The following is a 24,097-nucleotide window of genomic DNA, read 5'->3' on the forward strand; positions in this document are numbered from 1 at the left end:
TATGTTTTATAAGTCTACATTATAATTAATTAAGACAAAGACAATATGTTCCATGTCAAATTATGTAAACATTATGATACAAATAAAGCAATAGTGAAGATACCAAGGCTACAATTCCAATCTTAACTTAAACAGACGATATCGTGGTTTCTACAATTCTCTCTATCCATATTCCAAAAGCGTTCTGAATTATCAATTATCAATTATAGTTCCCTAAACAAATTGCCTTGCATTTTTTTTTAGTCATGCCCAAGAATTCTGAATTATAAATAGTATTACTTTAAACAAAACTGCCATGTTCTCTGTCCATATGCCCATAGCATTCTGTATCCGAATCGAAGTAAGCAGAACAAGCCCAGCAAATGTGTGAATTGCATCCGGCACAAACCAAGTAGTTGCATCCATCAATTTTCTCAATAGGAGTCGAACAGCTTGGACAATACTTTGCTCTTCCAATGTTTTGCATCATCCAGAGGTTCAAACCCCCATCATCTTTCTTCATACTCTCGACCATTGCACACGTAAGGCCGTCGTGAAACTGATTATGACATGCTGTACAGATACGAATCTCGCATTCTGTGCAGCAAAAAAGACATTCCTTGTCTGTCACGCGGTAAATAAGAGGACAGTCTGGGGTTGGACAATATTTGTAATCCTTCATGTGCTTCGATACAAATGAGCTGGTAGCTTTCCTTACTACTTCGTTTACTGGTACAACAGTCTTTAAAGACAAATTAGAGATATCTTTCCATGCTAATAATTCGGTACATCCTTCACCACTGCACGAAAGCGGAAATGTATTATTCCTCACGCTTAATATAAACTGAAGCTCGACACAGTCTTTGCAATATGGATGACCACAAACTTCCAATCTGTATATTTCTCCTTCTTCTATTGGACAAAAGCATACAACACAATCACGTGTTTGTGTTCGCTGTAATTTGCATTCCTTACGATTTTTGATCATCGATTCTATAACACTATTTATGATTACACCGGCATCTTCTATTGAACGGTCTTCTCCAATCAGTGTTATCAGATGCAATCGATGATTAAGTTCGATGCATTGTAGTCCCGACTCCTGCACCAGCTTTTTAAAGTCGAATTCATAGCGCAGCATTAACTCTTTCATTAATCCAGGAGGCTTATCATCTCCTTTCAACGATAAAGTTTTCGACTTGCTGGTCTTTAATTTCTGTAAATAAACTTCCATCATATCGATAGCACTGTTTTGATTTTCTTTTTCTCCGTGAATGGACACGGACAAAATCCTTTCATCTGCAACTATAGTTGTGTCAGTCTTTTCCATCACGGTCTTCAACCATTCTTTACCATCCCAGGTGAACAGTCTGTTTATATTTGTATGCGTTTCTACATCTAGAACTCTCCCTTTTATAATACCCAGAATATCACTCTTGACTTTCATTATAGATTCCACACTATCAGAATGTAAATTAATGATAATGTTGCCGTTTCGTAACTCTTTCTGTTGAATATTTACTGGCTCAGTTCTTTGTAAGGTTTCTACTAGGGAATCAACAGTTTCATTGTACTTATTGTAGACAAGCTTCTGAATCATAATTGACGTTTTCATGTCGACTTCCATTGTGACGACTTGATCACTCATAACAAAACTATGATTGATACCTGCGCATGCAGCAATACCTTCCTCTGGTTTTGAAAAGGAGACAAAGGCCCTAAAGTTGAAGTCAGAGTCCTTAGGTGGTCTCATATCAAGTTCATAAGTGCCTTCATGTACATACTTTTCCACTTTTCTACGAAGTCGCTGTCGGTAAGTGTCTAATATGTCTTTCGATGTATTCACCTTTTGTCTGATGATTTGCACGCGTTCAATGTCACCCATATCAAGATCTAAGGCATCCATAAAACCATGACGCAGAACATCCTCATTGACCAGACGATTAAGATTGCTGACGTGAAGTTCATCGCTTCCATTTTTGCTATGCTGTATTTTGACAACTGAACCACCAACATGTATTGGTGTGAGTACTGCTATTGTGGCATTTGTTGGATCTTTAAACTTTACAAATCCAAAACCTTTTGAAGGTCGTCTGCACCATTGAAGCTTAGTGCGAAATCCACGAATGTCTGCGCTCTGAAAACCGGTATTTGGTCTTGCTCCTATGTTTAGGGATTCCTTCATTTCTACCACAGCTTGTTTAGCACATTCCTTATTCTCAAATGTAATTCTACCCCAATTATTTTTATTTCTGCTTTTTCTAAATTTTTCTACCTTAACAATTTTGCCAAATTTTTCAAAAGTTTTTATCATATCTTCCTCTGACTTTTCCTCGATAAACTTTGGTATTCCTGTAATAAATAAAGTCGTATATTCATCGGTCATTAAGACATCCACTATATCCATACCAGTTTCAATAACTACTCGAACCCCAATCTGTGCAGAAGACAAAAATTGTTCACTCTTTTCGTACTTGAATTGTTTTCGCAGATGTTCCACCCTGTCTTTGATGATGGTTTCAAATTCTATAGCATGTTTTCTATCGTGCGAATATAGACTTATCTCCCCTAGTTGTTTTGATGTATCAAGAAAAACTAATATCTCTTTGCCACTTTCCTTGATTTGATTTTCCAATTCTCGCTTTTTAGCATATTTGACCCCAACAAACTCTCTAAATACTTGTTCGCCAACATTGAATACTGCAACTTGTTCGACTCTTCGTTCCTTCAAGCTGTCTAAGTCTAGCTGTATCATTCTTTCCTTCAACGCCTCATGAATCCATTCGTCAGGTACAATAGTTATATTAATGGCAAAATCATTTGATGTTTTCAAAACTTGTTCTATAACAATCCAATCTGGCAGCAGTCCCAATGATTTCAATGATGACCCAGGAAACACTTTCACATGTTGATATTTATTTACAACCAGATATCCTGCTTTATCGTGTCCAAGAAAATGACAGAGATTTCGACTGAAAGTTTTAAACAACATTTTCTGTAATTTAGTATCAACATCTGCTGGTGATTTTAGTTGAAATTTATGCTTCGTTCCTTGATCCCTTCTCAAAACATTTAAAACCTCATTAACTGTATCGCGTACTCCGCGAATGGCCTTTCCGTTTATAGAATTATCAATACACCAGACACCCTTCATTTTTTCTGGTTGTTCATGCCATTCTCTGAACACATTCATCATTGTCATGAGATCCCCTCCTTCATGACAAAATCTTATTTTTCGTTTGTCCGCTAAACTTTTTTCTTCGTCTGTTCCAGATCGATAAAATATAGAACCTCCTGCTGTACAGCAAGCAGAAAGAATAATAGCTTCTATAACTATTCCATCTTTAATTGCGTCATGAATGAATTTACCGAATTTTGGATCAATTGGTAACTTTGCAATCCATTTTCCTAACTCTGTTATCTTCCTGTCAACTACGGCACCTACCGATTCTAGTGTTTCCATTGCAGCATCCAATAGGTCACGTGATGGACTTTGTACGAAATCAAACTCTAAAGGAACAACACCAAGCTCCATAAGTTTAAGAAGTGCATGTCCTAAATGAACTCGTAGTATTTCCGGTCGAGAATTACGTTCCATTTTATCATACGTTTCTGATGAGTATAACCTAAAACATTTCCCGGCATCAGTTCTACCAGCACGCCCCTTTCTCTGATCTGATGAACTCTGTGTTATTGTTTTAACAAGAAGCATGTTTATGTTTCGATTTGGATCAAACTGCATTTCCTTAGCAACACCTGTATCTATGACATACTTTATTCCTGGAATAGTTATTGATGTTTCTGCACTGTTCGTGGCAAACACAATTTTCCTTTTACCTTTTGGAGATGGCTCAAATACCTTCTGTTGTTCATTTGCTTGTAAACGTCCATGAAGGGGTAAACAAATAAAGTCTGTATCCGAATCTAATGCATTTTCTAAAGCAACACAGCATCTTTCCACTTCTAATGGGGAAGTTAGAAATGTAAGAATGTCCCCTTGTTCTTCATTATGATGAACTTCAATAGTTTTGTCTAATGCTGCTTGTTCGTGATTTTCAAAAGATGATTCATCTTCTGTCCACACAACATCAACTGGAAACATTCGACCAGATACCGATAGTACTGGACAGGTTCCGAAGTAACTCACAAACACTGTAGGATCTATAGTTGCAGAGGTTACCACTACTCTAAGATCGCGTCTTGTCTTTGTGCTCTTTTTTATCATACCCAAAAGGAGGTCAGTATAAATGCTCCTTTCATGGGCCTCGTCTACAATGATACATGCATAGGCAGAGAAGTTCTTATCTCTCAGACATTCGTTTAACAGCATATGATCCGTCATATAAATAATCTTCGTATTACGTGTCTGTTTAATTTGCATACCTACTTTGTATCCAACTAGTTGTCCAACTGATGTTCCCATTTCACGTGCCACGTGTGTTGCAAGACTAATAGCTGCAATCTTACGTGGTTGAGTACACACTATCAACCCTGTATTTGCCATTCCAGTCTGATACATATACTGTGCTATTTGTGTACTCTTTCCCGATCCTGTTTCTCCTAACAAAACTGACACTTGATTATCTTTAATCATTGAAACAATATCTGATCGTCGGGCGTATATTGGTAGAGCATGCTTTAGTCGTGTGCATTCGACTTGAAATCCCAGGTAGACGGCTTTAAGTTCTAATTCAACCTTCCTAGATTCTCTGACCTTCTCTAACTTGTCAATGGTACATTTCAAGAATCCTTGGAATTCTGTTTTCTGCAAATTCATCTCTTGTAGTTTGGACTTAAGTGCTTTAATTTCTTCTTTTAGTTCAGAGTTCTCCGTTAATTTATTCTCTTCTCTTCCATTTTGGTCTATTCTTTCTTGAATTTTCTCCATCTGAAGTTTGTGTTCAGATATGAAGTCACTAGCCTCTCTAGTCATCTTTTCATTGCATTCTAATATCAATGTATGTATGGGAATCTGACGTCCCAATTGTTCTTGTCTTGCAATAACTTTAACGTCTGATTTTCTGTTATGGAATACAAGTTCGTTTAATACATCTTTAACCTGACGTGCGCTAAACATTTCTGCAGTACACAGTACAGCTTGATCTTCATATCTGATATCACTTATTGGAAATTGTCGGCTTGTAATTTTCTCTAACAACTTTTTTAAATCATCTTCACTTCCTTTAAAATTGTTAATTGTAAGATATAAGTTTTGCCCTTTCATCTTCGACTCTGACTTTTGTTCATGCACCTCACGTCGTGCCATTTTCCGAGCACCTTCACCAAAGCTGGATTTAAATTTTCCATGTTGTGTTCCTTTCCCTCTGTCGTTGTATTTCCTGTCTGAATGGTCATTATGACTCCTGTTTTGATATTTCTTACTAGAGTTGTTGCCATTGCTATTTCTGTTACTGTATCCATGATCTCTTTGGTCATCCGTTCTACCAAAGCCTTTGCATCCACGATCCCAATGGTGATCTCTGTTCCCACTATATTGACTTTCATGTTGTTCTTTGCTTTCCATGTTCTCCTTTCTACTAAAGCCTTTGTATCCACGATTCCAAGGTTGATCTCTTCTCCCACTATAATGACTTGCTGATTGCTCTTTGCTTTCCTTATCTTCCATTCTACTAAATCCTTTGCATCCACGACCCCATTGTTTATTTTTAACCTCATTATGACTTGTCGATTTTTCTTGGTTTTCTTTACGTCTGTTATCCATTGTTAGAAGTTAAAACTGTCTTTCTGTAAACTTCAATCTGCAAAAAATTAAAAATGTTGGTCAAGCAATTTGTATTCATTTATTTAAACATTGAACTTGGTAATTATGCAGTTTCCCGTCACAGAATAATGAATGTTTCCGGTTACAACATCAATGCAATATTCTACCAGAATATTCTACATTAAAACAAAGGAATTATTGCTAGTGTCTAATACACTTTTCCACACAACTCACATAAAGAAATGTTATAGATTTTTTATCAAAATTATGTAAAATATAAATAAGAAATTTGTTCCCTTAAAAATCTGTGCAAATATGTTTGTTTACCTAATATGGGGTTGTTCATAAAATAGGAACCTCATACAGAACGAAAAAGCAAAAAATCAATTGAGACTGTTTTTCCTTTTTGTTTGTATACTGTTGGAATCCAAAAATTTCGCTGTTCCGGTTTATAAAAAAGATTTAAATAATTTGGTCTTAGATTCATAGTTTATTTTTTTACTAGTAGTTGTTAGTGGCTTTCTTTCAGATCTGTACTTATTGGGCCATTTCAAAAACAATGAGGATTTTTACTTTTTGTGGTATATTTTTATATTAGTTAAGTTTTGAATTATAACACAGGTGTTATAAAATGCAGGATAGTCAGGGCTAGCTTGCTGCGAAGTTTCATGAAGATATCTCAAACCACTTCAGAGAAATGTTTTAAAAACAGGCCACTTTTGTCAGGAGTGTGACGCTTTTAGCGTGACATTTTAAAAATTAGAAATTTTCAAAGTATTGAAAAAAGTGGATCGTTTTTATGCTATATTGAAATATTTCTGGTAGTTGCTACATTATTAGTCTTAAATATTTTTGTAATTTTGTCCAATAAAATTAAAAAATAAGTAAACACTGACCTTTATTGTGAAGGTATGTACAAAAAATAAAGTCTTTCAAAAAATGACACTTTTAAAATTAAAGCTTCCTTGTAACCATGTTTTAAAGTCCAATAATGTCAGTATGTGAAATAAGTTTGTATTGGTATATTAGCACTATAATTAAGGGTATGTTGGTGCTCTATATCACATATTTTATTGTTTTAATGGACACCAAAGAGAGGCACCCAAAAATGTCAGGAGTGTGACAACTGTCTTTAAACATCTACCAAAGAATACATAGGACTTAAATATTTTCTTCTTTTTCATTTTTCAGAAGTGGCTATTCCAAAGAGAAGAAATTTTTTTATTACAACTGTGATATGTTTATATCATAGATGTGGGAGTGCATTATATATGTCGGGAGTGTGACACTTTTTTTAATGCATTTTCTGTCAATTCATAATTTCACAAGGACAAGTCCCACAAGTTTCTTTGTGTTAGAAATGTTAAAACCAAGTTATATTCCTATCATTTACCTCTTAAATGTGTTATTTATCATGATTGTTTTGGCAAAATAAGTTTTAATTAGTAATTTTTCTATTTTTTGTGCACAGTAATGCAAATTTATCAAAGGAAATAAGTGTGTACAACTATAATATCATATAGGAAAGTGAGGAAATGAATTTTGTACAAAATAGAACAATTATTTTGATTTAAAATGGTATATTTAAAGAAGATTCAAGGATTAACCATTCAGATGTAAATCGTCACACTCCTGACATGAATTTAACAATTTAAGAAAAATATGAAAATTAGCTTTATTTTTAGGACAGATAGTTGAAAGACAGCTAGTAAAATGAAAAAACTTTTGGTAAATCTTCCATTCCTTAAAACATCCACTAGACTTGCTGACATAAGCCAGGCAAAATTCTCTAGAAGAAATGATTCAAAGAAAGAGACTCGGAAAGAGAGAACCCGCTAATACTGGCTGAATATAAAATTGAAAAATGATCAGAGGAAGTTGGACAATCTTAAACAAAATAAAAAACTACAAAACCAAGCTAACAAAAAAAGGCTTAAAGAAAGAAGAACTTTGATTTCCACATTTTATAAACAATATAAAGAAAAACAAAGGCAGTAGCAGAGAAACAGTAGAACAAAAGGAAGAAAGATAAAAAAGAAGTTGGGTTGTATAAGGACTTAGAATCGAACAAAAACAGCTCAAAAATTCAAATGAGAACAGATCTGTGACTGTGTCTGTCAGATTCCAGATCTACAGTGAGAAAACCTGCACAACACACAAGAAAACAACTGCCACAAAACCCAAATGCTTGGACAAGTACTTTGAAACACATCATATAAAATGCTACACCAAGAAGAAAGGGCCTTCTAGACGAGATCATTCATAAGCATTTGGGTTTTGTGGCAGTTGTTTTCTTGTGTGTTGTGCAGGTTTTCTCACTGTAGATCTGGAATCTGACACAGTCACAGATCTGTTCTCATTTGAATTTTTGAGCTGTTTTTGTTCGATTCTAAGTCCTTATTCAACCCAACTTCTTTTTCATCTTTCTTCCTTTTTTTCTACTGTTTCTCTGCCACTGTCTTTGTTTTTCTTTATATTGTTTATCAAATTTGGAATTCAAAGTTCTTCTTTCTTTAAACATTTTTTGTTAGCTTGGTTTTATAGGTTTTTATTTTGTTAAAGATGGTCCAACTTCCTCTGATCATCTTTTAATTTCAGACTCAGCCAGTATTTGCGGGTTCTCTCTTTCGAAGTCTCTTTATTTGATTTATTTCTTCTAGAGAATTTTGCCCTGCTTATTTCAGCAAATCTAGTAGATGTTTTAAGGAATGGAAGGTTTTACCAAAAGTTTCTTCATTTTACTAGCTGTCTTTCAATTATCTGTCCTAAAAATAAAGATATATTTTCATATTTTTCTTAAATTGTTAAATTCATGTCAGGAGTGTTACGAATTACATCTGAATGGTTAATCCTTGAATCTTCTTTAAATATACCATTTTAAATCAAAATAATTGTTCTATTTTGTACAAAATTCATTTCCTCACTTTCCTATATGATATTATAATTGTACACACTTATTTCTTTTGATAAATTTGCATTACTGTGCACAAAAAATAAAAAAAATTACTAATTAAAACTCATTATGCCAAACCAATCATGATAAATAACACATTTAAGAGGTAAATGATAGGAATATAACTTGGTTTCAACATTTCTAACACAAAGAAACTTGTGGGACTTGTCCTTGTGAAATTATGAATTGACAGAAAATGTCTTAAAAAAAGCGTCACACTCCTGACATATATAATGCACTACCACATCTATGATATAAACATATCACAGTTGTAATATATTTTTTTTCTTCTCTTTGGAATAGCCACTTCTGAAAAATAAAGAAGAAGAAAACATTTAAGTTCTATGTATTCTTTGGTAGATGTTTAAAGACAGTTGTCACACTCCTGACATTTTTAGGTGCCTCTCTTTGTATTTTTTTTTAAAAGGCCCTAAAAAGAAAGTCCTGTTCTATGGCAAAAGATATCAGTAATTGAAATCAATGATATAGCAATGTGTTCAGTGAATTTTTGTGAAAGTTTAAAGCATTTTTCAATCTTTGTAACATATGTCAGGAGTGTGACAAAATACTGAAAATAGAAGGCTTTTTCTACATACAATTACATAAAAACGGTACAATGAAATGACATTTTTTTTTTGCAAATGATCACAAAAACTCGGGGCTTTCAAAGTTTACTATTTTAACTGAAATATATTAAGATTCTTTTTATTGGCAAAAACTTCAATCACTATTTATTATTATTTTTTTCAAATTAAGCTATTCAATTTGATTGTTATTATATGATTTAGCAGAAAAGATGGAAATTTTGGTTTTAAAATTTTTCTTTTTCTATTGACTTTCATTTGGAAAAGGTTTGAGCAATGTTTTCTTAACTGTTTTATTACCAAACTTGTTTATAAGTAGTATGGTTTCTGTTCAAATTTTTTAAGATGCATGTTATTAAAAGTAAAGATTATTCAATGTGTCTGTTTCATTCTGCCTGAAACTTTGGAATTATAAAATTTAAAGAATCGGTAATAGGGTAAGACAAAAAGAAATACAAAATATTGAGTTTGAAATTGGACCCCCCATGTCACACTTTTGCCTCATTTTTTTAAAAATGGCCCTATTGCCTTTTGTTGTTGGCCATGTCCACTCTGTGTTTTTATTAGATTTTGTTTTGTGATACTGTTAAACCACTGTCCCAGGTTAGGGGAGGGTTGGGATCCCGCTTACATGTTTAAGTCCTCCACATTCTGTATAAATGTGCCTGACCCTAACCAGGAGCCTGTAATTCAGGAATTATCGTTTGTTGCTGTGTTACATATTTATTTTTGTTCCTTTTTTCCTGTATATAAATTAGGTCGTAAGTTTTCTCGTTTCAATTGTTTTACATTTGTCATTTTGGGGCCTTTTATGGATGACTATGCGGTATGGTTTTGCTCATTGTTGAAGGCCGTACGGTGATATTTGGTTGTTATTCTTTGTGTAGTTTGTCTCTATTGGCAATCACACCATGTCTTCGTAAATTTTAAGATAAGATCAAACGTGATCCAGTAGACTTTCGGCGTGTGTTCAGCCAAATAGTAAAACATAAGGAGATATATGTATGTTCAGGGTCTTCATAATATTGGAAGAATTATAACAATGCCATCTACATATATGTTTTGTCTAGTTTTTAAAACATGTTTGACCGTTAGTTTTCCTGTTTAAATTGTTTTCCACTAGTCATGGTGGGGCCTTTTTTAGCTACATGTAGATGTTCGGTGTGGACAAGGGCTCAGTTTTGACGGCTGTACTTTGACCTATCATTGTTAACGTTTTATACATTACGACTTGGATAGAGAGTTGTCTGATGGGCACGTATACCACATCTTCTGATTTATATTTAGAAATCTCGTCAAAAGCATTGTTTTATATTAATGTTTTTATCCTTTTAGTACGGAACTTCACTGTAAAATGCATTCACAGCTTATCTAGTCAATCTCGTAATATGCATAGTAAACTTTTTTTGCATAATCGTTGGAGAATAACACACATCCCAAGCGACGATAGACAAATTCAAAACTATTTAGACAGGAAGACCAACGGAATAATGTTTGGCAAACAAACATGATTGACGGCAATCATTGAAAACCAGTGAATGACAGGCGCCGGACAGGCAGATATAATGTACATACAGAATGTGACGGTGTCAAATATTTTAACGAGATCTCATATCTTTTCCTAATCTTTGACTTTGTCGTAACAATAGCACAACATGAAACAAATCGTAAAAAATCCATTTAACAAAAGCTCCAATAACAAGATCGATTTTATAAATTTACTGTTTACAAAAGTTTGAATTATTCGAAATACTAAGAATTTTTTATCCCAGGCATAGATTACCTTAGCCGTATTTGGCCAAACTCTGGCAAATCTCTTCAACTTTATACTTGTTTGGATTTCTAACTTTTTTATATGAGCATCATTGTTGAGTCTTGTGCAGACGAAACTCGCGTCTGGCAATTATAAGCCTTGTACCTTTGATAACTATCGACATAACGCATTAAAAGGCAAATAACAAAAGAATAAAGACAAAACGACACAACTGAAAGCTAGTTCAGAACTAATCATGTTTTCTTTTCTTTCTTTTTTATGCCCCATTTTGGGGCATTATGGTTTCTGGTCTGTGTGTATATTCGTCCGTCTGTTCGGTCGTTCGTTCGTCCGTCCGTCTGCATGTTCGTCCGTTCGTTCGTTCGTCCGTCCGTCTGTTCGTTCGTTCGTCCGTCTGTCTGTCCAGATTTAGGTTAAAGTTTTTGTTCGAGGTAGTTTGTGATAAGGTTGAAGTCTGATCAATTTGAAACTTAGTACAGATGTTTCCTATGATATCTTTCTTATTCTTATGCCAATTTAGAGATTTTCTCCCATTTTCACGGTCCAATAAACATAGAAAATGATAGTGCGGATGGAGCATCCGTGTTCTTTGGACACATTCTTGTTTAGTTTTTAATTTGTTTTGGTTTTTTTGCTGATAAACATTATAAGGTATACATTTTATTTGTATGTTCATACTAAAACAATCACAATAGAGGAACTGTTTTTGTTAGACAGCTACTAGTTATTCTAACTGAGAACATTTTCTGTAGCAGAAAATGTATGTTAATATCATACACATCTAGGTCTTGTCATGTCTTAAATTTTTTGCATGAGAGGGGTTCATGCTTATATATTGGTGAGTTTTGGATGTGTCTATGGGCCACTCGATATCTCTCGGCCGGAAGTCGGAATAAAATTCTCGGAACGTCTCGAATGTTGTCGATTATTTATACAGGTATTAATCTATGCTTTGGCTACGTTAATCTGACTTAGTTTGAATATATAAACTTATTTGCTTTTTCACAAAACATATATGTGAAAGTTTCTATAAAACAACAACGCTATTAGATTTAACCACGTGATATAGTGTATTGATAATTTTATCAATGACTTGGGAGAGAACATTTTGGTTTAAATATTTATATATTTAAATCGGAAAACAGAAAGATAATATGATTTTAAAAATTAAGTTAGTTTCAAAGCTGTTAAAGAAATATATAGAAACTATAAACTGTATTTATGTTTTTATAGATACTAACAATAATTGAAGTCAGGGGCCGGTTTCACGAAGCTATCCTAAGACATGTCATAAGACTTATCTTAGGACATGTCTTATGATCCTCTTATGACTATCCTAGGACATATCTCAGACCTCGTCTCGAAGCTGTCTTAGGATGATGTTAGCTAAGACATCATAAACCTGTCGCAAGTTCTTTAAATTTTAAAATATAAATATGATCTACGGAAAAAAATCATGTAAATGTAGTATGTCTTACCATAAATTATTCTAAACGTATTGATTAAAATAATGACATAATTTGCAAAATAGATATAAAAAAATAAAAGTAATTTATATATAAATTATCTTTAAACAATACATCAATATAAATATGAAATTTTCAATGCAAAATTAAGAAAAAAGAATATAAAATTATGACATTGTTTTGGTACAAGTGAGTTGAATTCAATTTCGATTTTATTGGTTATAAAAGGTTAAGAGATAAAATCGTGCAATTTTTATATCAATACATCGAATTTTCATTGTTGACAAATCCTGATAATCCGTCAATGTATATATGTTTTAAGCAGGAACAGGAGAATAGATAATTAGATAATAATAAGATATTTTTTTTCAAAATCAATATAAAAAATGAGTGTAATTTATATAAATAGACGTATAATTATCCAAAGACCATCATAAGACACCTCTCGCGTTGTCCTAACTTTATGACCAACTTTAAGAGATGTCCTAATTTAGGACCGCTTTGTGAAACCCACTTAGGACTAAGATATGTCGTAAGACCATCCTAAGACATGCAACCGTGAAATATATAGAAACTGTATTTATGTTTTTATAGAAATTAACAATAATTGAAGTCAGAATATTTGCAATTATGAGAGGGGCGTAAAGATGGTATCTGCACGGAAGAACGCTAAATAAAATTGTTATTCACGATGAACGAATAAATAACTAGAGGCTCTAAAGAGCCTGTGTCGCTCACCTTGGTCTATGTGAATATTAAACAATGGACACAGATGGATTCATGACAAAATTGTGTTTTGGTGATGGTGATGTGTTTGTAGATCTTACTTTACCAAACATTCTTGCTGCTAACAATTATCTCTATCTATAACAGTACTTTCTGTGGAAAATGTTAAATTGAAAATCTTCAAATTTTAAGATTATTGTTAAAAATTGACTATGAAGGGCAATAACTCCTTAGGGGGTCAATTGACTATTTTGGTCATACTGACTTATTTTAGTTCTTACTTTGCTGTACATTATTGCTGTTTACAGTTTACCTCTATCTATAATAATATTCAAGATAATAACAAGAAAACAACAAAATTTCCTCAAAATTACCAATTCAGGGGCAGCAACCTAACAACCGATTATCCGATTCATCTGAAAATTCCAGGGCAGATAGATCGTGACCAGATCAATAATTTTACTTCCTGTCAGATTTGCTCTTAATGCTTTGGTTTTTGAGTTATAAGCCAAAAACTGCATTTTACCCACATGTTCTATTTTTAGCCATGGCGGCCATCTTGGTTTGTTGGCCGAGTTACCGGACACATTTTTTAACTAGATACCCCAATGATGATTATGGCTAAGTTTGGTTAAATTTGGCCCAGTAGTTTCAGAGGAGAAGATTTTTCTAAAAGATTACTAAGATTTACGAAAAATGGTTAAAAATTGACTATAAAGGGCAATAACTCCTAAAGTGGTCAACTGACCATTTTGGTCATGTTGACTTATTTGTAGATCTTACTTTGCTAAACATTATTGCTGTTTACAGTTTATCTCTATCTATAATAATATTCAAGATAATAACCAAAAACAGCAAAATTTCCTTAAAATTACCATTTCAGGGGCAGCAACCCAACAACGGAATGACCAATTCATCTGAAAATTTCAGGGCAGATAGATCTTGAGCTGATGAACAATTTTATCCCACGTCAAATTTGCTCTAAATGCTTTGGTTTTTGAGTTATAAGCCAAAAACTGCATTTTACCCCTATGTTCTATTTTTAGCCATGCCGGCCATCTTGGTTAGTTGGCCGGGTCACCGGACACATTTTTTAAACTAGATACCCCAATGATAATTATGACCAAATTTGGTTAAATTTGGCCCAGTGGTTTCAGAGGAGAAGATTTTTCTAAAAGATTACTAAGATTTACGAACTAGAGGCTCTAAAGAGCCTGTGTCGCTCACCTTGGTCTATGTGAATATTAAACAATGGACACAGATGGATTCATGACAAAATGGTGTTTTGGTGATGGTGATGTGTTTGTAGATCTTACTTTACTTTACATTCTTGCTGCTTACAATTATCTCTATCGATAACAGTACTTTCTGTGGAAAATGTTATTGAAAATCTTCAAATTTTAAGAAAATTGTAAAAAAATTGACTATGAAGGGCAATGACTCCTTAGGGGGTCAATTGACTATTTTGGTCATAGTGACTTATTTTTAGTTCTTACTTTGCTGTACATTATTGCTGTTTACAGTTTATCTCTATCTATAATAATATTCAAGATAACAAAAAAAAACAGCAAAATTTCCTCAAAATTACCAATTCAGGGGCAGCAACCTAACAACCGATTATCCGATTCATCTGAAAATGCCAGGGCAGATAGATCGTGACCTGATCAACAATTTTACTTCCTGTCAGATTTGCTCTTAATGCTTTGGTTTTTGAGTTATAAGCCAAAAACTGCATTTTACCCCCATGTTCTATTTTTAGCCATGGCGGCCATCTTGGTTTGTTGGCCGAGTTACCGGACACATTTTTTTAACTAGATACCCCAATTATGGCTAAGTTTGGTTAAATTTGGCCCAGTAGTTTCAGAGGAGAAGATTTTTCTAAAAGATTACTAAGATTTACGAAAAATGGTTAAAAATTGACTATAAAGGGCAATAACTCCTAAAGTGGTCAACTGACCATTTTGGTCATTTGACTTATTTGTAGATCTTACTTTGCTGAACATTATTGCTGTTTACAGTTTATCTCTATCTATAATAATATTCAAGATAATAACCAAAAACAGCAAAATTTCGTTAAAATTACCATTTCAGGGGCAGTAACCCAACAACGGAATGTCTGATTCATCTGAAAATTTCAGGGCAGATACATCTTGACCTGATGAACAATTTTACCACATGTCAGATTTGCTCTAAATGCTTTGGTTTTTGAGTTATAAGCCAAAAACTGCATTTTACCCCTATGTTTTATTTTTAGCCATGGCGGCCATCTTGGTTGGTTGACTGGGTCAACGGACACATTTTTTAAACTAAATACCCCAATGATGATTATGGCCAAGTTTGGTTAAATTTGGCCCAGTAGTTTCAGAGGAGAAGATTTTTCTAAAAGATTACTAAGATTTACGAAAAATGGTTAAAAATTGACTATAAAGGGCAATAACTCCTAAAGTGGTCAACTGACCATTTTGGTCATTTGACTTATTTGTAGATCTTACTTTGCTGAACATTATTGCTGTTTACAGTTTATCTCTATCTATAATAATATTGTAATGATCTACAAACTGACCCCCCCCCCTTTTTTATTACAAGAGGTTGTGTAAGTTATTAACTTTGCACATTACTTATACCAACGTAACATATGTTACAGTTAATGGTATAGTTTCATTTACATAAATATTTGGTATATGAGATTGGTAAATGTAAGCACATGTGGAGGAGTCAACATACATTTTGTGTACGAAGTGGGACGTCTGGTTTTAGAGGATTTCTTTCGTTCAAGCACATGACAGCTGTTTCAGAGGTTATACATCGGTTGGACTTCTTCTAGTCTTACTTTTAGCATGCCAACATTTCATTTTTATTTCAAATTGTTGTATTATCGGTCAATGTTTACAAACTCCCGATGTACTACATTCCATAGAGGATGTGTATTCGAAAGTTAACTTTGCGCATGTGCGTACTTGGATGAAAATAGAAGGAAACTTTCAGAGGCTCCATATGGGTAAATTCATCCCGATTCTATATTTGGTAATAGTTTTCAATGAAATAAAGTTTATTTGAGGTTTATTTAACGAAAGCTGTATTATATTGGTAGTAAAAAGAAGTAACACGGTGTTGGGATGAAAATACGAGATTCTTATTGTTACCTAAGAGACGGCGAATTTCGCGCCACTCTTAGCTGTAACTATGGGGACACCATAGGAACAGCTAAATTTTAGCAATTGCTATAGCTACATAGCATCGTCATATAAAAACAAGAGCGTTTGGCTTATTCGGGGTTCTGGGATTCGACAATCAAAGAGGATAGGACATACGGGAAAAATTACAGAATTCACAAAAAGAAAAGGTACAGAGAAAATTTATTTTATTTAATGATTTTAATATAAAAACATATATACATTCTATAGCTTATTTAAGCTTTAAAATTACTTTACTGAGGTGATTCTCACAATTTATTACAAATTTCAAGAAGAAACAAGCTATTCAGGACGAAAATATAAATGTATACTTCAACATTAAAGTGACTGAAGCGAGTTCTAGTCGGACATAATTCCGAAAAGAGAACATTTGCGTACATATATTTATTCATATACGGGGTTAATCTCGATATATTGATTTGATATAAGGCTCGAATATTTGGTACAAGGCTCGAATATTTGGTACAAGGCAGACTAACCCGTTTAAAACGATTAGCTCATGAAGTCAAAGTAAAGAAAAAGACAACTAAAGAATAAATTAACTTTATTGTAACGTTTGAAATCCTGTCATAAAAATAGCATTAGAAGTCAAATAAATCATATATTGTATACATGTATTACATTATTTCTCGATTTGATTAACGTAATTTTCCCAATCCCATGAACCACATCCTTATTTTATTAGTAGAGTTAAATGTGTCACGTACACGCTACCCAAACCCGTGACATATAAAGTGGTGGCTGGCGGTGCGATATAGCTTCGTTTATTAAACTTGCGAGTTATTTCGTGAGATCGAACTATACAGCCTGATTAATAAAATTTTATCTGTACTGTAATAAATTTTCAAGCGATTTTGAAATTTTTAACGTTTTTGATTCAAAAACTTTTGGGAGTAAAATCGTTAGTTTACGTGTACGTGATTTTTTCAAGTTAATTTGAAAAAAAAAACCCGACTCGGTTTTGAAAAAAAGATATAAAGACATTCTATTGTTAAACGTGCATAAATTACGAAAACATGGGAAGACGAAAGGCAGCAAGGTCACAAAAAGACAAAGATAAAGATTACATTTCAGAAATGGAGATGTGTGAACCACAAGACGAGGATTATGATGATGAAGAAATCAATCAACATACGGTAAACATCATGAAAAGAAGTAATGAGGGTCATGAAGAAAATGCCGATAGAATGAAAACCGGCAACTTAAAGATCTTCACAGCAAGTTCGGACAACGCTATTTTTAGACGTGAAATATCAACACCTATAAACGGAACTGTCATGACAGCACTAGAGGAATTAGACAACAGTTCAAGAGCGTCAGGAGGTCTCCAAACTATCGAAGAAGAATCTGGATGTATGGACCAACACAGTACTGAGAGGCTCAAGACAAGAACACCTTTAGAAGCAGAGGGTCAACAATTATTACATGAGAGATTTGTAAGTAGATGTAATGAAGATATCCGGGCTAGACCAATAATGAATGCACACAGTCACATGGAAGGAAATGACAGACAAAGAACAAGAGAACACAACGGACCCGATAAGGACATTTTTAGGAGACCAGAAAGATATATAGAAAACATGCATTACCAGAACACAAGATTTCAAGATTTTCAAGATTGCTCAGGCCAAGGAGATCGTGTTTCCAACAGGGAAACAAACAGACAAAGAAGTCCAGAATTCAGGACAGCAAACCAACACAGACAAGAGAACGTGTATGCTGCACCAAGGCAAGAAGTAAGACATTATGGAATTACAGGCTTTCAAGACTACGACATACCAAGACCTACTGAGTACAGACCTTTATCACAACAGCCATCTTTGGTGACAGATAGACAGCCACACACAAGAAGTAACAGGACAGTAAATAGTTCAAATCCGAAGTTACCTGCATTTAATGGTAAGGACGACTGGAAAGTTTGGATAAACAGATTTGAGGCAATAGCAAGAAGGAGGAGCTGGACAGAAGAAGAGAAGCTTGATGAACTACTGCCTAGAATTCAAGGAGAAGCAGGAAACTTAGTATTCATCCAACTACCAGTAGGAGTGATAGATAGATACACTGATCTAGTAAGAGAACTAAGCTACAGATATAGAGTCATTGAAAATACAAAATCATTTAAAGTTAGATTTTCTAGCAGAAACCAGAAACCAAAAGAAAAGGCTGAGGAGTATGCTGCTGAATTGAAGAGATTGCACCACAAAGCTTATCCCAACAGAGACAGACAACAAAGAAAAGAAGATCTGCTTGAGAGGTTCATGAGGGGTATATTAGATGAAGAAGTTAGATTTTTTGTGAATTATGTAAAGAAACCAGACGACATAGACGAAGCTGTATATTTAGTAGTTGAATGCTTGTGTGAGAGAAGATCCAATAAATTTAAAGAGCCAAATGAGAGGAGAAGTCAGGAAAATGTAAGGAGAGCAAGTTCACTTTATGAGTGTAGTGATAGTGAAAAAGAGATTGAAGGAGGGGAAGAAGAAACATGTGATACAGCATATAGGCTAAAGGGAGCACACAATCAGAAACAAAATGGTCTTAGTTCTTCAAGCAATGAAGAGATTGACCAAAAGTATTAAATACATGTACTAGTATTAATACAGAAGTTCATGTGTTTACATATTCCTGAATTATACAGTTAAACAGTTTATATTTGGATTAAATGTGTTTGAAATAGTTGTGCATGTTATTATGTAATGATTATTGTTCTATTCATTAAATTGTAAAAGTTTATACTTTTGCAAAAGTTATATGTTTGTTTTATTAGAAGTTGAAGAAATAAAGGTTCGACATATGTTGTTTTTACTGATGTTAAAAATGATAGACATGGATGTTCAAGAAGACAGTAAAATAACTGGTCCCTTTTAAATGGTGACAGTAAAGATATGCTACCGTTAATAGTTTTAAGTATAAATAATAGGAAAAGTATTCAAGATAAATTGAATGCTGATTTCTGAATGACTAAAGTGGAATTTAGTTACCGGTAATTGATGAGTGAAAATAGTTCAGAGGGGCTATTAATTATTTTTGTTTTTGGTTGCTGTGAGGGACCTGGATGTTAATTCCCACTTGCCCAAACAAAACACTGCGTTGAAGATGTTTTATATGAGTTATAGATGGAGTTTTATAGAAGCTCAAGTTATTTTATTTTCGGTTACTGTGAGGGACCTGGATGTTAATTCCCACTTGCCCAAACAAAACCATGCATTGAAGATGTTTTATATGAGTTATAGATGGAGTTTTATAGAAGCTCAAGTTATTTTATTTTCGGTTACTGTGAGGGACCTGGATGTTAATTCCCACTTGCCCAAACAAAACCATGAGTTGAAGATGCGTTTATGCGATATAGACGGAGGATTATAGGATTTTGATTTGTGATTATGTTTTGTGGTTGCTGTAAGGGACCTGGATGTTAATTCCCACTTGCCCAAACAAAAACCATGTGTTGAGATGTTTAGAGATAATTATGTTTTATATGAGTGTTAAAAAGTAAGAAGAGATATTCTTACTGTGAATATTTTGAGAATTTGGTTACCGGTAATAATAATTTGAATATTGCAAAGGACTTGGATGTTAATTCCCATTTGCCTGAGCTTTAAGAGTACCCAAATGATAGGGGTGAATGAAAATGAGGAACTTTTGTCATTCAGAGATCAGACCCAAATTCAGAGATCAGTCGTAGTTTCAAAAAGTTTTTATCTGGTTCCCGGTTGTAGGTAGCAGTATAAGGTATTAATCATACCAAGGTCTAATATGGCACTTTTGTATATATTTTAAAAGTTGTTATTGTATTAGACACAGGAATTTTACTTAATGTAAACTTCTTATGTTTTTCAGATGGCTAATGAACTAAAAGGGCTGAACCTGTGGTTAAGGGACAATAATGGAAAAAACTGCAGATAAAGACAACAGAGAAATTAGAGAAAATAGGGATAATATGGATAATAGGGACAATCATAGAGACAGCAGAGAATACCGAGATTATAGAGACAGAATAAATCATCCATATAGATAGATAGATGCTCAAACAGTAGTCAGAGATTTGACTTCAATTGTGACAAGTTGTTTTATGACAGTGACATTTTCCGCATCATATATATATATATATAAATGAAGTCAACAGTTTTAATGTTTTATGTCTTTAATTAAATTTGAAGTTCGGAGGACCTCACTTAAAACAGAGGGTATTGTAATGATCTACAACCTGACCCCCCCCCTTTTATTACAAGAGGTTGTGTAAGTTATTAACTTTGCACATTACTTATACCAACGTAACATATGTTACAGTTAATGGTATAGTTTCATTTACATAAATATTTGGTATATGAGATTGGTAAATGTAAGCACATGTGGAGGAGTCAACATACATTTTGTGTACGAAGTGGGACGTCTGGTTTTAGAGGATTTCTTTCGTTCAAGCACATGACAGCTGTTTCAGAGGTTATACATCGGTTGGACTTCTTCTAGTCTTACTTTTAGCATGCCAACATTTCATTTTTATTTCAAATTGATGTATTATCGGTCAATGTTTACAAACTCCCGATGTACTACATTCCATAGAGGATGTGTATTCGAAAGTTAACTTTGCGCATGTGCGTACTTGGATGAAAATAGAAGGAAACTTTCAGAGGCTCCATATGGGTTAATTCATCCCGATTCTATATTTGGTAATAGTTTTCAATGAAATAAAGTTTATTTGAGGTTTATTTAACGAAAGCTGTATTATATTGGTAGTAAAAAGAAGTAACACGGTGTTGGGATGAAAATACGAGATTCTTATTGTTACCTAAGAGACGGCGAATTTCGCGCCACTCTTAGCTGTAACTATAGGGACACCATAGGAACAGCTAAATTTTAGCAATTGCTATAGCTACATAGCATCGTCATATAAAAACAAGAGCGTTTGGCTTATTCGGGGTTCTGGGATTCGACAATCAAAGAGGATAGGACATACGGGAAAAATTACAGAATTCACAAAAAGAAAAGGTACAGAGAAAATTTATTTTATTTAATGATTTTAATATAAAAACATATATACCTTCTATAGCTTATTTAAGCTTTAAAATTACTTTACTGAGGTGATTCTCACAATTTATTACAAATTTCAAGAAGAAACAAGCTATTCAGGACGAAAATATAAATGTATACTTCAACATTAAAGTGACTGAAGCGAGTTCTAGTCGGACATAATTCCGAAAAGAGAACATTTGCGTACATATATTTATTCATATACGGGGTTAATCTCGATATATTGATTTGATATAAGGCTCGAATATTTGGTACAAGGCTCGAATATTTGGTACAAGGCAGACTAACCCGTTTAAAACGATTAGCTCATGAAGTCAAAGTAAAGAAAAAGACAACTAAAGAACAAATTAACTTTATTGTAACGTTTGAAATCCTGTCATAAAAATAGCATTAGAAGTCAAATAAATCATATATTGTATACATGTATTACATTATTTCTCGATTTGATTAACGTAATTTTCCCAATCCCATGAACCACATCCTTATTTTATTAGTAGAGTTAAATGTGTCACGTACACGCTACCCAAACCCGTGACAATATTCAAGATAATAACCAAAAACAGCAAAATTTCGTTAAAATTACCATTTCAGGGGCAGTAACCCAACAACAGAATGTTTGATTCATCTGAAAATATAAGGGCAGATACATCTTGACCTGATGAACAATTTTACCACATGTCAGATTTGCTCTAAATGCTTTGGTTTTTGAGTTATAAGCCAAAAACTGCATTTTACCCCTATGTTTTATTTTTAGCCATGGCGGTGATCTTGGTTGGTTGACTGGGTCAACGGACACATTTTTTTAAACTAAATACCCCAATGATGATTATGGCCAAGTTTGGTTAAATTTGGCCCAGTAGTTTCAGAGGAGAAGATTTTTGTAAAAGATAACTAAGATTTACGAAAAATGGTTAAAAATGGACTAAAAAGGGCAATAACTCCTAAAGGGGTCAACTGACCATTTCGGTCACGACACTTATTTGTACATCTTACTTTGCTGAACATTATTGCAGTTTACAGTTAATCTCTATCTATAATAATATTCAAGATAATAACCAAAAACAGCAAAATTTTCTTAAAATTATCAATTCAGGGGCAGCAACCCAACAACGGGTTGTCCGATTCATCTGAAAATTTTATGGCAAACGGATCTTGACCTGATGAACAATTTTAACCGTCAGATTTGCTCTAAATGCTTTGGTTTTTGGGTTATAAGCCAAAAACTGCATTTTACCCCTATGTTCTATTTTTAGCCATGGCGGCCATCTTGGTTGGTTGGCCGGGTCACGCCACACATTTTTTAAACTAGATACCCCAATGATGATTGTGGCCAAGTTTGGATTAATTTGTCCCAATAGTTTCAGAGGAGAAGATTTTTGTAAAAGATAACTAAGATTTACGAAAAATGGTTAAAAATGACTAAAAAGGGCAATAACTCCTAAAGGGGTCAACTGACCATTTCGGTCACGTTGACTTATTTGTAAATCTTACTTTGCTGAACATTATTTCTGTTTACAGTTTATCTCTATCTATAATAATATTCTAGATAATAAACAAAAACAGCAAAATTTCCTTAAAATTATCAATTCAGGGGCAGCAACCCAACAACGGGTTGTCCGATTCATCTGAAAATTTCAGGGCAGATAGATGTTGACCTGATAAACAATTTTACCCCATGTCAGATTTGCTCTAAATGCTTTGGTTTTTGAGTTATAAGCCAAAAACTGCATTTTACCCCTATGTTCTATTTTTAGCCATGGCGGCCATCTTGGTTGGTTGACTGGGTCAACGGACACATTTTTTAAACTAAATACCCCAATGATGATTATGGCCAAGTTTGGTTAAATTTGGCCCAGTAGTTTCAGAGGAGAAGATTTTTCTAAAAGATTACTAAGATTTACGAAAAATGGTTAAAAATTGACTATAAAGGGCAATAACTCCTAAAGTGGTCAACTGACCATTTTGGTCATTTGACTTATTTGTAGATCTTACTTTGCTGAACATTATTGCTGTTTACAGTTTATCTCTATCTATAATAATATTCAAGATAATAACCAAAAACAGCAAAATTTCGTTAAAATTACCATTTCAGGGGCAGTAACCCAACAACAGAATGTTTGATTCATCTGAAAATATAAGGGCAGATACATCTTGACCTGATGAACAATTTTGCCACATGTCAGATTTGCTCTAAATGCTTTGGTTTTTGGGTTATAAGCCAAAAACTGCATTTTACCCCTATGTTCTATTTTTAGCCATGGCGGCCATCTTGGTTGGTTGGCCGGGTCACGCCACACATTTTTTAAACTAGATACCCCAATGATGATTGTGGCCAAGTTTGGATTAATTTGTCCCAATAGTTTCAGAGGAGAAGATTTTTGTAAAAGATAACTAAGATTTACGAAAAATGGTTAAAAATGACTAAAAAGGGCAATAACTCCTAAAGGGGTCAACTGACCATTTCGGTCACGTTGACTTATTTGTAAATCTTACTTTGCTGAACATTATTTCTGTTTACAGTTTATCTCTATCTATAATAATATTCAAGATAATAAACAAAAACAGCAAAATTTCCTTAAAATTATCAATTCAGGGGCAGCAACCCAACAACGGGTTGTCCGATTCATCTGAAAATTTCAGGGCAGATAGATGTTGACCTGATAAACAATTT

The 24,097-nt window shown here is 33.8% G+C and overlaps 1 protein-coding gene across 1 annotated transcript in view; it reads right to left on the minus strand.

Annotated features, from left to right (window-relative positions):
* The window catches only part of LOC143082209 (uncharacterized), a 48,593-nt gene continuing 24,496 nt past the window's right edge, over window positions 1-24,097 (minus strand). Inside the window, exon 2 of the mRNA XM_076257790.1 lies at window positions 1-5,738. Within this exon, the coding sequence (XP_076113905.1) occupies window positions 281-5,701 (5,421 nt within the window). The 5' untranslated portion in view covers window positions 5,702-5,738 and the 3' untranslated portion in view covers window positions 1-280. The remainder of the gene's footprint in view (window positions 5,739-24,097) is intronic.

This window comes from Mytilus galloprovincialis, chromosome 7 (genome assembly GCF_965363235.1).
Source record: "Mytilus galloprovincialis chromosome 7, xbMytGall1.hap1.1, whole genome shotgun sequence".
Lineage (NCBI taxonomy): Eukaryota > Metazoa > Mollusca > Bivalvia > Mytilida > Mytilidae > Mytilus > Mytilus galloprovincialis.